Below are 12,648 nucleotides of genomic sequence, written 5' to 3' on the forward strand. Positions count from 1 at the left end.
ACAAGCCCTGGTTTTACCGTGGGTGTGCAGTTGGTTTGGCAGAGCAGCTGGGCCAGGACTGAGGCATCATCCCTCCATGGCACTGAAACACGTGTGCCTACCCAGACATTGCCAAGTGGTGTTTTAGGGGCCACAGAGGGTGATTCAGAAAAGGCAGGAAGACTAGTGCTGTGGGAGAGATTCAGCTAAAGGTTTCTGGAGCTAATCCATGTCTTATATTCTCCTGTTCCTGAAATGTGCTTTTTATAGCCTCTGGACATGCTGCAGGAGCTGTCCTTGGTCAGTTTTCTTCAGCACCCTGAAATATTCTTCTTCGTTACTTCTACCAAATAACTGTGTGACTGCATTTGGAGAAATAAAACTCAGTTTTGCTCAGCATCTCATTATCTATGTCAGAATTTCTTATGCATAGTTATTAACCTCATTTAGTAACATATATATAGAGATACTAAGTGTTTTCTGCGCTGTAAATGTTCCTTCCACAGTATGAATTAATACACTGATTCAAGTGGCATTAAAATGAAAAGCTCTTTTGAACAGCCACATGCATTTGACAATAACTGTGACAAAAACAATTTTGTCCAAATTGCTCAGAGGATCACACCAGTGATTGAGGGGAGGCTTTCCCTGGCACAGTGAGTCCCAGAGACAGAGCCTAGGACAGGGGGCCCTAATGGTCTGCTGCTGTTGCAGGTTGGTGTGTTAATACTGGCTCTGCATAGCTGAACAACTCAGGTCTCTTCCGGGACCTCCTATGTCTTCTTTGTCCTTTTTGTGCTGATCAGAGTCCAGAAGTATTGCTCAGTCAATGATGCAACAGGAATGGGGTGAATACTGTTGATTCATTAACTCCTACTGACTAATCATTTATCTCAGCTTTAGAAGCATTTGCAAAGAAATTACAGATATTGTCATATTTCACAGTCAACTGCTGTTCTTCTTCCCAGGTAGACAGTAAGTCAGAAAACATAATTTTACCTTACAGGTATCAAGCATGCCATTAGTGCCTGGGAAGTGTTCCAGAACAAAAGATTGGCGCTGGAGCTGACAGTGTCTGGCTGTCCTGTGTGGAGGGAGGACAGTAGGTCTCAAGGGGCTGCCCAAATTCATATGAGGTATAGCAGGTCATAGCTACCATGAAATCTGGCTGGGCACTGAGTTGTACTACATGCTAAATTTAATCATCTTTATGGTAATTGATGTAGGAATTACTTGGTCAAAATCAGTCTATGTTACGCAGGCAGTTGGAGTAACAAAGTGTTTCTCTTCCTTTGCAAACTGGTGATCTTAACATTGAAATAATATTTTTAGTGGCTTCCTGTGGAACTCCTTATGTGGAATGACTGTGTGTGGGATAGAGATCTTTGTGACTGTGGGTTTTGGACAGAAATTCCTTACACTCAAAGGAGAGTAGCGTGAGGGCAGAGTGTGAATGTGGTTTTCTTCCTGTTAGATGATGGTAGGTTTTCCACTGCTTCTTAACCCTCTGCTTTTTTATAAGAAATATGACCAGGACAACATAACATTCTGTATTGGCTACTCCATGACTGGAGTCGTGAAGCAAATTTGAAATATATGTTGCTGGGAATAGAAACCTCTCCTGGGAAATGAATGCCACTCCTCATCAGTGTCTATCCAGCAAGTGTACTGTGACTTTTTTTTTCACAAGAGCATAACTGGAATCACCACAGCTTATACTTGTGCATTCAGAAACTGTTTGCCTAGAAAATGTATGTATGTAACAAGGAAAGTTTTAGGGGACAGTCCCTCTACAACTGCCAGATATAATGTGAAAAGTTAATGTGAAAATGAGTTGATCTGTCAGCTACAACGAGATGCGTGCTCTCTTCTGAGAGTTGGATTATTACAATTCAGAAATGTCAGTTCTGGACCAGTCATAGTTGGAGAAGGACACAGCTATCTAGCAATCCACTGAGAATAACATTACTCCATTAGCTGGCTTCATCCTTTGGATTCTTGTGATGTAAGTCAATGGTTTTAGCTGTAATTATATATCCTGTCTTGTTTTTTTATATTTGAGAGAGGGAGTAAATGCCCCATACCACACCACCCTCACTAAAGCCAGTACATCCTGTTCTATTTATTAAATCTTTTCAAGGTGAGGTCACACTTTTTAAAATTGCCCTCAAGTTCTGAGAGTTACAGCCTTAGATTCTGCTCTGTCCTCCCACTTAGGGAGGAATTCCCTCTTCCATGCAAATGCAGCTCCGCTGGTCTGTGCATGGAGGTCTGACCCCATCCTCTGTTCCAATTGTCCCTGTGGGTAGTGCAGTAGCTGTAGGTGCAGTTCTTTCACTCTCTTCTGGAACCTGTTGGGTAGAAAGCCTGCTGAAGGCTGGGAAGCAACAATTCAGACTTGTGAATACTGACATCTTGTTTCCTCTGGTCTGATGTGGAAGAAAATGCACTGGGTGCTGCAGGGGAGGACATCTAACATTGCATGAATACTTTTACCTCATGAAAAGGAATATCAGCAGGATGGTGGGAAACTTTCTGCTTGTGAGCAGAAGGATGGCTCTCCCTTATAAAGACTAAACTTCTGAGACCTATAGGGGTTACAAAATGTCACTGGTCCAGCTTCACCAAGAGCTGTGCGCTGAGTCTCTCACTGAACGCTTTCTTCCACATGAATCATTTCATGGAAACTGAGGGGCTGCTGTGGAACTGAATTCTGTGCAATGACCTTGGGTTCAGTAATTAAGTCTCAAAATTTCTGCTGCAAAAATCTTTCAGTGGCAAATAACAAAGGGGAAGAATATTTTATTTTACACTGATTGCTTGTCTGGCAGTAGTTGTAGGATGTGATCCAAACCCATTGAATGTCAGTGACTATCTTTCTGTTCACTTCAGCGGAGCTGACCTACAGGGAGCTTTGTTTTGGTTCATCCTTATTAGTCAAGTTTAGTCTGGGAGTGCTTAGGGGTGAGCCTAGGATGGCTCTGCTCTATTATTCAGGCACAAAGGAGGCCGTCTGGGCTTGTGCTCTAAACAGAGACATCAACAGAGCAACCAACCATCATACCTTCTCACTGAGAGAGGGAGGGGAAAATTAAAAGCTTGGAGCCTTGGTATGGAGTAAAAGAGATGGCAAAAGACGACATCCACCAGCGCTGATATTCCCCTGCGATGGCTTGTGAATGGTTTGTCTTCGCAACTGCTTGGCAATTGCTGGCCAGTTCTCATTGTGTGTGTACCCCAGACTCACTGCATGTGCATTCAGGTAACCTCTGCGTGGTCTCAGGAGGAGAAGTTAACTGAAGGCCTAAGTACCTGATTCTGATCTCAACAGCCTTAAAGGGTTTATACACCTCTCGATTAAGCATTTGCTGAAGTGCTTTAGTAGTCTGGTGTCAGGTGCTCAGTACCTGAGCCAGGAAAGGCAGAGGGAGAATTTTATACTGGCTAGGCTCTGTGAAGAAACAGAAAGTGTTTGTGATTGGTGTAGCCAGTCTGGAATATACCACAAACACTAAATTAATCTCATTTGAAAGCTTTGAATTAAATCTGTTTACTGTGATGGAGCCTCCCACAGTTCCCCACCTTCTTTTTGTTTCCTGGTATATTTTCATTTGGGAAAGCTGCAGTGTGAATGTGTTCTCTGTGCTCAACTGAACAGCAATACTGCTGCATTTTTTGGTATTATCGTTAAAAAGGAAAGCCACAACATCATTAGCTTTTCTCCCTTGCTCCTTTAGATTGCCTTGCGTTCCTGTTTAGGTCTTAACCAAAACCTACTTACCTCCCTGTTCTTATCCTTTCAGCTTCTTCAAATGCGATGACTCAGCAGCTACAGGATGAATTTGACAGTAGCGTGGAGAATGCAGAAGCTTGGATGAAGGCCATCCAGGAGAGACTGAGGATCAATGACAACACCAAAGGACCTCGATCTGCCCTAGAAGCCAGACTGAGAGAAACTGAGGTAAGGGGGGAGTGATGTAGCCATTCAGAGGTGGCAATCACAGCTGCCGTTGTTAGACCAGTTATTACTGTGAGCTCTGGAGCTGTACATTAAGAAATTGTCAGCTGCCCCTCATTTTTGGAGCATTGGTCCTGCATGGATGGGTTCACATCAGTATTCTTTCTAATTTTTTCCATCTGCAAAATGTTTACAGACGTAGAAAAAGAGGATTGCAATTTTATATCACAGGCTTCCAAGACCAGCAGTGGGTTTGGCAGGTTAAAATGTTTACAGTGAGCATGCTCAAACCTGCAACAGTTTCGTTACTGCTTGCAATTACCATAGTAATTTGCAGAAGACCAGCATATCGTATAAGAGAATCAGAGCACGTTGGTGTTCCGTCTCCTCCAGGACTCTGGCACTGAGAGGGAAATATTGTAGTGTCCTGGTAATGGCTGTTCTAGAGTAATCCCTTTGTTCTTTTCCATAAACCCTGATAATAAGATGGTTTACTGGTCCCCTTTGTCTTCTCTCTAATGAAAAGGTAAATGTTTTCATTTTTTCCTGGTTTTACTTAATCTCTTGTATAACTCTTCTCGCAGAGATCCTGTTGCAGATTGTGCCTGCTCTCTTACTGTGATTTCACATTCATTAACTTCAGTTTCATTAGATGTTATCTAGGTCTTGTAATCTCAGAGAAGGAAACACTCCTATTTGTCCCATCTCTACCATTCAAGATTAAAGGGAGTGGTGATATTTCTGTGATTAACACAAACTATTTTTATACCTTTATTACCTTTAATTCCAACTAGTCTGTTCTTTAAATGGCAAAATCTTTCCTGTTGTTATTTACCCAAAAGCCTTTTTTTGTGTGTGTCTACTCATATTTGGCCTGCCTCTTCTAAAGTTTAACAATTCAAAAGAAATTGCAGGCATACATGGAGGACAAGATACTTTACATGATGGTACAGTGACGTCTTCAGCCTTTTTACTTAACTGTGGTTTACTGGAGGATGGATCTTGCCTCTGGTGTAATATGGAGACTGTTCATGGAGAGGTAGATGGTAGCTAGACTTACATGTCAGTCCTGAATATCTGAAGCATTTCCTCTTGGTCTATAGTTTTATTTTTCTCCCCCTAAGTTGTTTTTACCCTTTCCTTTTGTCTGGGAATCTATAATGTGTAGTCTCAAAAAACAGTCAAGAAACACAGGAACTTGAATAGAAGAGTGGTAGTTTGGAAAAGGGGGTGCGTTCATGGCAGAGATAAGAAGTAAGGTCTAGAGGTTTGTGGTGATTTGATATGGCCAGGACCAAAGCCCACTGACTTCTGTGGGCTTTAGAGGAGCTCTATAACATGCAAAAAGTCATGTTAGGAGATTTTTTCAATTCAGACTTGGGAAATTCATCATTCTAAAGATTAACAGGTGTCTATTCTCTCTTCCTGTGTTTACTTTAATCACCTCCTGCTCCCTTGTTCTGCCCCCTTCCTGAGCTTGGCTTCCCTCTCCAGCTCGTGTGTCCTCGTGATGTGCTTGCTGCTTCACTATTGGCTGTTTTCAAATCCAGTGATCAATTTTCAATTCCTTTTTTGCGTCTGGCTTGTCAGGTTTTTTCATACTTCCTTCCTGTGGTTTTTTTTCAGTTAATTTGTTAATGAAAATGCCAGCCAATGATAGCAATCATGTAAAAAACAGATTTGAAAAAGAAAAATGACTGTACAGCCACTGCTTTCTCTCTGGCTGTTGTTTGCTTTCTGTTGCTTGAAAAATGTCAGGCTCAGAAAACAGCTTTACTCTTAAATTTTTCCTGCTGGATGATGGCTATGGCTTGTATTTTCTTTCTTTGCCGTACCCTTTGCCATGCTTTCCTGGATTCTGTTAATCACACTTTTCATAGTAGATAATTTGTCCAAACACCTGTTTGTATGTCACATGCAGGTGTGCTGTGTACATGCCAAAAGAACAGCCTTTGCCCAGAATGTGAGACTGGAAATCTGAAGGTCTTTTATTTGGTCTCACCTTTGCAATAACTGACATGATTTTTTTTTTTAACAAATCCCATAGGTCTAATTTTTCCAGAAGTAATTGCTGATTTTGAACCTCTCGGTGTTTTTATTATAGAAGCCTTTTTCTTCAAATGCAAAAGCCTGCAGTTTGCCAGGAGTTTATGGAAGAACAGCAAGAAAAGCTAATCTGATGGTATCGGAAGTTTGGATAAAGTGATGTTGAAAGCTGACATCCAAATTGGAGCATAATTAATCTGTTATATTGTACAGAACTTGTTCTGTTTTTTCCATTTCTGGATAGAGGAAGACAGTTTACTTAAAATTAGATGACTCAACTTTCAGCTCCTGGCATTTCTATTTGTGCAAGATGCACATTTTCACCAATCTGTAACTTAGCAATTAAGGGTCAAAGCAAAACTTGGTAGCAGGCACAAAATTCCACTAGTTAATTTCTCCTGGCTTGTTTTCTAAGCCAACTTTTATTTGCACTAGGAAACCTTTTTAATATGCCTTATGATTTCTTATAGTAGACCTTAAAATTGAGACGTTGCAGTGTACCCTGTGGAGATTGGCTCTACGTGCTTTGGCAGGTGGGGGAGAACAGCTGGCATGTGGCAACATAGTGCTATAATTTATAACAGCAGTGGAAACACAGCCACAGGCATTTCATAGAAGATTATCTGTTTTTTCTAGCTAACTTAAATGTTTTTCAACTACTGTGTGGCTTTAAATTCAGTTCTTTAGAATGTTTAAGAATAAACAAGTCTGAAGAAAAGTTCATATTTTTCTTTCAGGAGAAGCTTTGCAGCAGGGAGTGAGGTGAGAAGGATTAATTGTCAGTGTTGTATAGAAACATTTCCATCCCACCATAGTGTTAGGTTAACGATTGGACTTAATGATCTTAAGAGTCTTTTCCAACTTAAATGATTCAATGAATTCATGATTCCTGGGTAAAACCAAAGTTTACATTTCATCAATTACACTTACTTTCTTTTCATGCTTTCAGTTATCATTTTTTTCTCATAGAAAATACGTGCCCTGGAGCCAGAAGGCAGCTTGAAAATGGACTTGATTCTTGTGAAGGCAGATGCTGCTCTTCGCAGCATCAGTGAGGATAAGAAGCACGAGGTACTATCTAAACTGAAAGACATTAAAGCCTTGTGGGAAGAGACAGCCATATACATTACTCATTGTCACAGGTAAGACAAACGTACTCTTTGGTGTACTGAGGCAGTTGTCTCATCCCATGCTTTCTTAAAACACTTCCTACCTCTCTCTGCTACCTGGATTGTAGATAGAAATTCCTGCTAATAATCTCAGTCCCATGAACATTTTGGGGACTGTGTAGGGAGAGAGGGTCAGTGGGACCTCAGGGCTCTGCCTTCACAGACTGGCCCAGCCGCCTCATCGTCTGGCATGATGAGTTTGGTCAGGCACAGGGACCTTGCACAAAATATTTCCTCCCCAAAGGAGGGAAGGTTTGAGAAGTGAATCTGGACCCTGTGAAATCAGAGCAGCTTAAAATTGTTGAGAGCCTTATCTGTTGCTTTGAAGACCTTTTGAGCTTGTTGTTCTCCACTGCTCCCATCTTTCATTTCAACTAACGCATCTCTCCTGCTTTCCCAACAGCCGTATTGAGTGGGTCTGGCTGCACTGGAGCGAGTACCTGAAAGCCCAAGATGAGTTTTACGCATGGATTCACAACATGAGGGTGACCTTGGAGCCTGACATTGAGTTGCAGCTTGGCTTGAAGGAGAAGCAGTGGCAGCTGAGCCATGCTCAGGTTCTGCTGAATGATGTCGTAAATCAGTCAGTCCTGCTGGAAAGGCTGCTGGAGGAAGCTGCTTCCTTGTTCAGCAGGATAGGTGACCCCAGTGTTGATGAGGATGCTCAGAAGAAAATGAGAGTGGAATATGAAGGAATCAGACAAGAAGCTCAGGTACACTTATAAGGAGTGGGAGGTGTTCAAATCACACCAGTATTCATACATTTCACCATACAGTATTGTTTGCTCTCTGCTCCTTCAGTCATGGTGCTTGGTAGGACTGCAAAAGGAAACAAAGCTGAGGACCCCTGTTCCTTCAGTCAGTGAACTGTTTGCAGGAGTTGTCAAGTTTCAAGATGAGCTGTTAATTGGGATGCTCTTACACAGTGCCATATAGTATGTTGTTGAAAAGTAACTGCAAGCTGCTTACTGTGTCCTAGTGAATATTGCTTTAGGCCATCTCTATATAAAGTTTGAATTGTTCCTAGTCTTTCAGCACATTAGTGATTCTTGTATAACCAGATGCAAAGTACCCATTCCTAGAGCCAGGGAATATTACAACCATGCACCCTTGTTGGAGGAAGTAACATTAGCCCAGATCCAGAGCTGCACTCCCTGCCTGCAGAACTGGGAAACGTGGAGGTAGGAGTCAGCTGTGGCCCAACACTTTGCTCAGCTCACCATTTCCAGTATCTGAAGGATTTTCATGCACACATATACTAGTTCTTGCCTGATGCTAATCTTCCAGTTTCAACAGTCATTAGATAGGCTAGTGTAAGACATCCTACTTCATTTTTCAGTACCAGTGATTTCCTTTGACCCTATTCCTGAGTGAAGATTTCAGAAAAAGCTCATGCTTTTCACTTTTGAAAGTCAGGTAAAGACAGGACTAGACCTTGTAGTGTGGCTGAGGGGTAGACACCTGTGGGTGGTTAGAGGAATTCAGTTTCTTACTAACAAATCAATAGAAAGGCTCAAAGGTATATTTTAAATATATGTATAGACACATCTATACCAAACAAAGAAATTAAAACCTGGTTTTTGTCTCACAGTGGCTTCCAGGAGTTTCATAGTCTAGAGTTACCTGTTGCAAATACAAATAATTTTCATTACATTGGTTCTGCTATCTGCCTCTGTTATAATTCTGCCTTCTATTTATTCCTACACCTACACCTGAGTCTAGAACTGGAGCCTGACAGCGATGTATGCTTTCCCTCCCTGGGTGCTGTCATACAAATTTAACTTCAGATCACACTGGAAGAACAAAATTGGGATGCTCATGCCATTTCCCTGCTTGCTCTATGGATACTTTTAATGAAAAATATCCCAAACCTCTAAACAACAAAAAAATTCTGAGCTGGCACCTTTTTTGAGCATGAAATTCAGGTATTTTTTAGCCATAAATATACAACTACTGCTAATGTCTCTCCAAAATTGGGAGTATATTTTGAAGTTCTGTAACTGCAGCTTCCACAGAGAAGCCACCAACAGATTCGAGCCTCTACACTGATTGTTTATTTTTGAAGGTGGATCTTGATTACAAGGCAACTGGTTTTACAAATAAGAAGATTTGTGGAAATTTAGGTGTTGTCAATCTAGATTACCGTTTAAAATTCTCATCACTCCCTCCTAACCAAAATTTGTCTTTGGTTTTGAAGCGGGAGACAGTCATTAGTTATTTTAATAAGGCTGTTCTTTCAATCCAGTAATTTGAATACTCAAAGCCAGAATTTGACCTGTCTGAGACTGGTTTTACGTAGTGTGATTTCTCTAACTGACTTGGATACATGCTGGTGTAAATGAGATCAGGAAGTGGCTCATAGTAGTTAGATAAAATACATCTTTATGTTTCCAGTCAACTGAGACACCAGAAAAAGCTTTTCTTTGGCATTGGTTATAAATAGCACATTTCATAGAAGGATGGAGTGAGAGAATCCAGTTAAGAAATCCCTCTTTCAGGAGATATGGAACACAAAAGGGAGTGGGAGGCCTTGGATTTTGCAACCAAAGTAAATGCAGAGTTCATCATCTAATGCCAAGGCTACAGGCACCTTGGGAATCATGTTGGAAAGTATAATACTAGTTAGAGAAACCCTGACATCTCTTCCAACAGGCGGGAAGAGTGAATGAAAGAGACGCAGAGTTGTAAGGGGATTGCTCCCGCCCCTCACATGATGAGAGGCGAGGCTAAATGTGCCTTGCAGATGCCAGCTGAATGCCTGAGCTGCCTCCCAGAGGAGGCTCTCTGGTGTTTGTAGATTACACTTGTGTTTGAAGAGCATTTTTAGATCCTGTGCAGTTGTCCGGCTCTATCAGAAGGCAGGCTGTTGGTCAGTGTTTCTTAAATAGTTTGCCTGTGATATTGCTTCTCTGGTATGAGCAAATGGTGGTTTTCTGTTGGTTTTTTTTTTATTTTATTTTTTTTATTTTCTTAGTGCTAACATGTGTTCTTAACATTCCCAAATTTTAAAAGCACATAATTTTCTTTTAATTGCATCGGCAGGAATATTTTTAGATGTGGAAGCCGTTTCCTATGTGCTTTCCCTTGCCTAGTAATTTACTATATGCAGAGGTAGGTGATTGTGTGTTTTAGCATAAATAGTGTCTGAAAATGGTAAGAAAAGTTGATATACAGTATGTTGATATTTAGACAAATATATAAAATATTTCTGAGCACAGCAAATTAATTTCAATCCATGTTGTCTCTGTTAACTGAAACCTAGATAATTATAATGGGTTTGCTTAGGCACCCTAGATCTAAGATTAAAAGCACCAGGAAGGGCTACAGGAGCTTTCTGTACTCTGCTTGAAAATCCACAGCAGGTTTAAAGCAGGAACTTCCTTATGTGGTCTAGATTGCCTTCTGGAGGAGACTCACTTGCTTTTGCTGACTGTAGGGGGATCTTAGGGGAGAGGGTTTCCTATGCCTTTATCCACCTTCCTTGAGTACCCAGGGTTGGGCATATCCTGCTAGGACACATTTCTTTCTCTGCAGCCCATGGCAAACCCATTCTTTTCCTGTCAGTGCTCTCACTCTTTCCAGGGCCATGTCCTTCATAATGTCTCCTCACATTAACCAAATGCATGTGGACGTTGAGTTTCACACTGTCCTGCTCCCTGAACAATTAGCCTAACAGGAGCAAATGATACCATATTTTCCATCATTGGAAAGTTTTCCTGCCTAACCTCTTGGGGGGCCAACTCAGCCAGCTCTTTGTAAGCCTTTTGTCTGAAAACTTGCCCAGTCTGTTCAGATCCATGGTGTCTACTCCTTGACCTGATAGACCAGCAGCACACCCAAATTGTGCACTCCTTTGTTTTGGCTGAACAGCCTTGGCCAAGGGTGGGTCATTTTGACTTCCTTTTAATCCCCCTATATATTAGCATAAGATTTTTGAGCTTAATGTCTCCACTTTGTTATTCTGATTTACATCCTTTGGAGCTTCTCTCAGGGCAACAAATTAGCCTAGTTGCTTGGAATCAATAAGCTTGCCCTGACTTGGTTCACATGGGTGTGTGGCCTATTTATGCTGCTACAAGATTGCCTTCTTCAAGTCCCTAACTTGAGGTCCAGGAGTGAATTGTTTAACCTCTGCAGATGTGAGAATCAAGGCAAGGGGATTCAATAATTGAGATATTCTGCTGGATACATCTTGGCCACAGAAAACTGCAGCCGTAATTCTGCCTTTTGCTCTCATCCAAACACATTTATGGGTGGTGCAGCATTTCATCCTCCATGAGAAGCAGTTGTCCCTTAGCTGTCACTCTTTTGTCCCACAGTGAGTCAACTAACTTTAGGGGAGTCACTCATCATTTGCACAAGTCACCAGAGACTGCAGTGGCAGTGTAGAAAACACACCGGTGTTGTGCCACATGGAGAGTGGTGGCTTTGTACTTAACCTGGGCTTAACCACGGGCTTAACCTGTCCCAAAGGTGAACAGCAAAGTCCAAGAGTGACCACAACCCCCAGCACATGGGAGATCCTATGGTGACTGATTCTTATGCCATTCTCCTGTTGGCCTGGCTGGAGAATAGACTGACAGAGTGGTGATGGCTCACTGCCACCTCAGGTAGGTTGACAGGTGTGGGGACGTGTCCAGAGCATCACAGAGACAAGGAAAATGCAGAGGGGACTTAGTAACTCTGCCTACAATTGCAGCTGTCACCCTACTCCTCTCTGTGGAGGGCAACTGTGAGGAAGCTCTGCTCAGAGGCAAGTGATGTGTCCTATATTACACAAAATGAAACTCGTCCCATCGTCTGTGGTAGCAAAGCCTTTCAAGGGTGCTGCAGGCACTAATGGATTATGCAAGGAAAGAGTTTGTTTTTTTCTAATGTACCCATAGCGTAGCTCAGCTGCTCTCTATGCCAACTGGTAAAGGGCAAGAAAAAATCAGTCTGATTTTCCAGGAAATAATACTTAAGTTGGATATTATACTAATGAAATAGCAGAGCAGGATTCCTTGTGATTTGTGTCAAAATCAAAAAGGCTTAAACTTCAGCTAGCAAACAAGTCTAGTCTGAGCAAACGTGACTCTGTCTTGTGGGGAGTGCCAGACTGGATCAGCAGGGAGCAACTCGTGACGTCTAGGCCCCTGTAAATTCAGGGATTGTCGGTTATAGGGTGCACACACAGCAACTTGGAAAATGAAGCCTGCTTTCCATAGGCTTGAATTTGCTTCCAGCGTCTTTGATACCACCACAGAGTAGTTTGTGACCTGCTAAGTGAGTAAGTGTGAACGTGCCTGGACTACACAATTGAAGATGATGGTCATTTTCTGTGCAGCCTGTTCAGATAATGAACACTTTAAAACAATTTGCATGCCCCTAATGCAATCTCTCTTATTTTTGTTTTCAGAGATAAGGAAAGTCAATCTGTTGTGTGCTCATCTCTATTTTTAACCAGCAAGGGGAATATAACTGCTTGTGTCTTAAAGTAAAAACCAGAAACAAACT

The 12,648-nt window shown here is 41.8% G+C and overlaps 1 protein-coding gene across 6 annotated transcripts in view; it reads left to right on the forward strand.

Moving 5' to 3' along the window:
- SYNE3 (spectrin repeat containing nuclear envelope family member 3) overlaps positions 1-12,648 on the forward strand; it is a 66,818-nt gene that overhangs the window by 18,101 nt on the left and 36,069 nt on the right. For all 6 annotated transcript variants that reach the window (XM_051806434.1, XM_051806432.1, XM_051806430.1 and 3 more), the window contains exons 2-4: positions 3,783-3,940; positions 6,953-7,125; positions 7,556-7,865. In XM_051806434.1, the coding sequence (XP_051662394.1) occupies positions 3,797-3,940; positions 6,953-7,125; positions 7,556-7,865 (627 nt within the window). In that variant the 5' untranslated portion in view covers positions 3,783-3,796. The remainder of the gene's footprint in view (positions 1-3,782; positions 3,941-6,952; positions 7,126-7,555; positions 7,866-12,648) is intronic.

Source organism: Manacus candei, unplaced genomic scaffold (genome assembly GCF_025592945.1).
Source record: "Manacus candei isolate 608988 ecotype Guabito, Panama unplaced genomic scaffold, ASM2559294v1 h1tg000067l, whole genome shotgun sequence".
Classification (NCBI taxonomy): Eukaryota; Metazoa; Chordata; class Aves; order Passeriformes; family Pipridae; genus Manacus; species Manacus candei.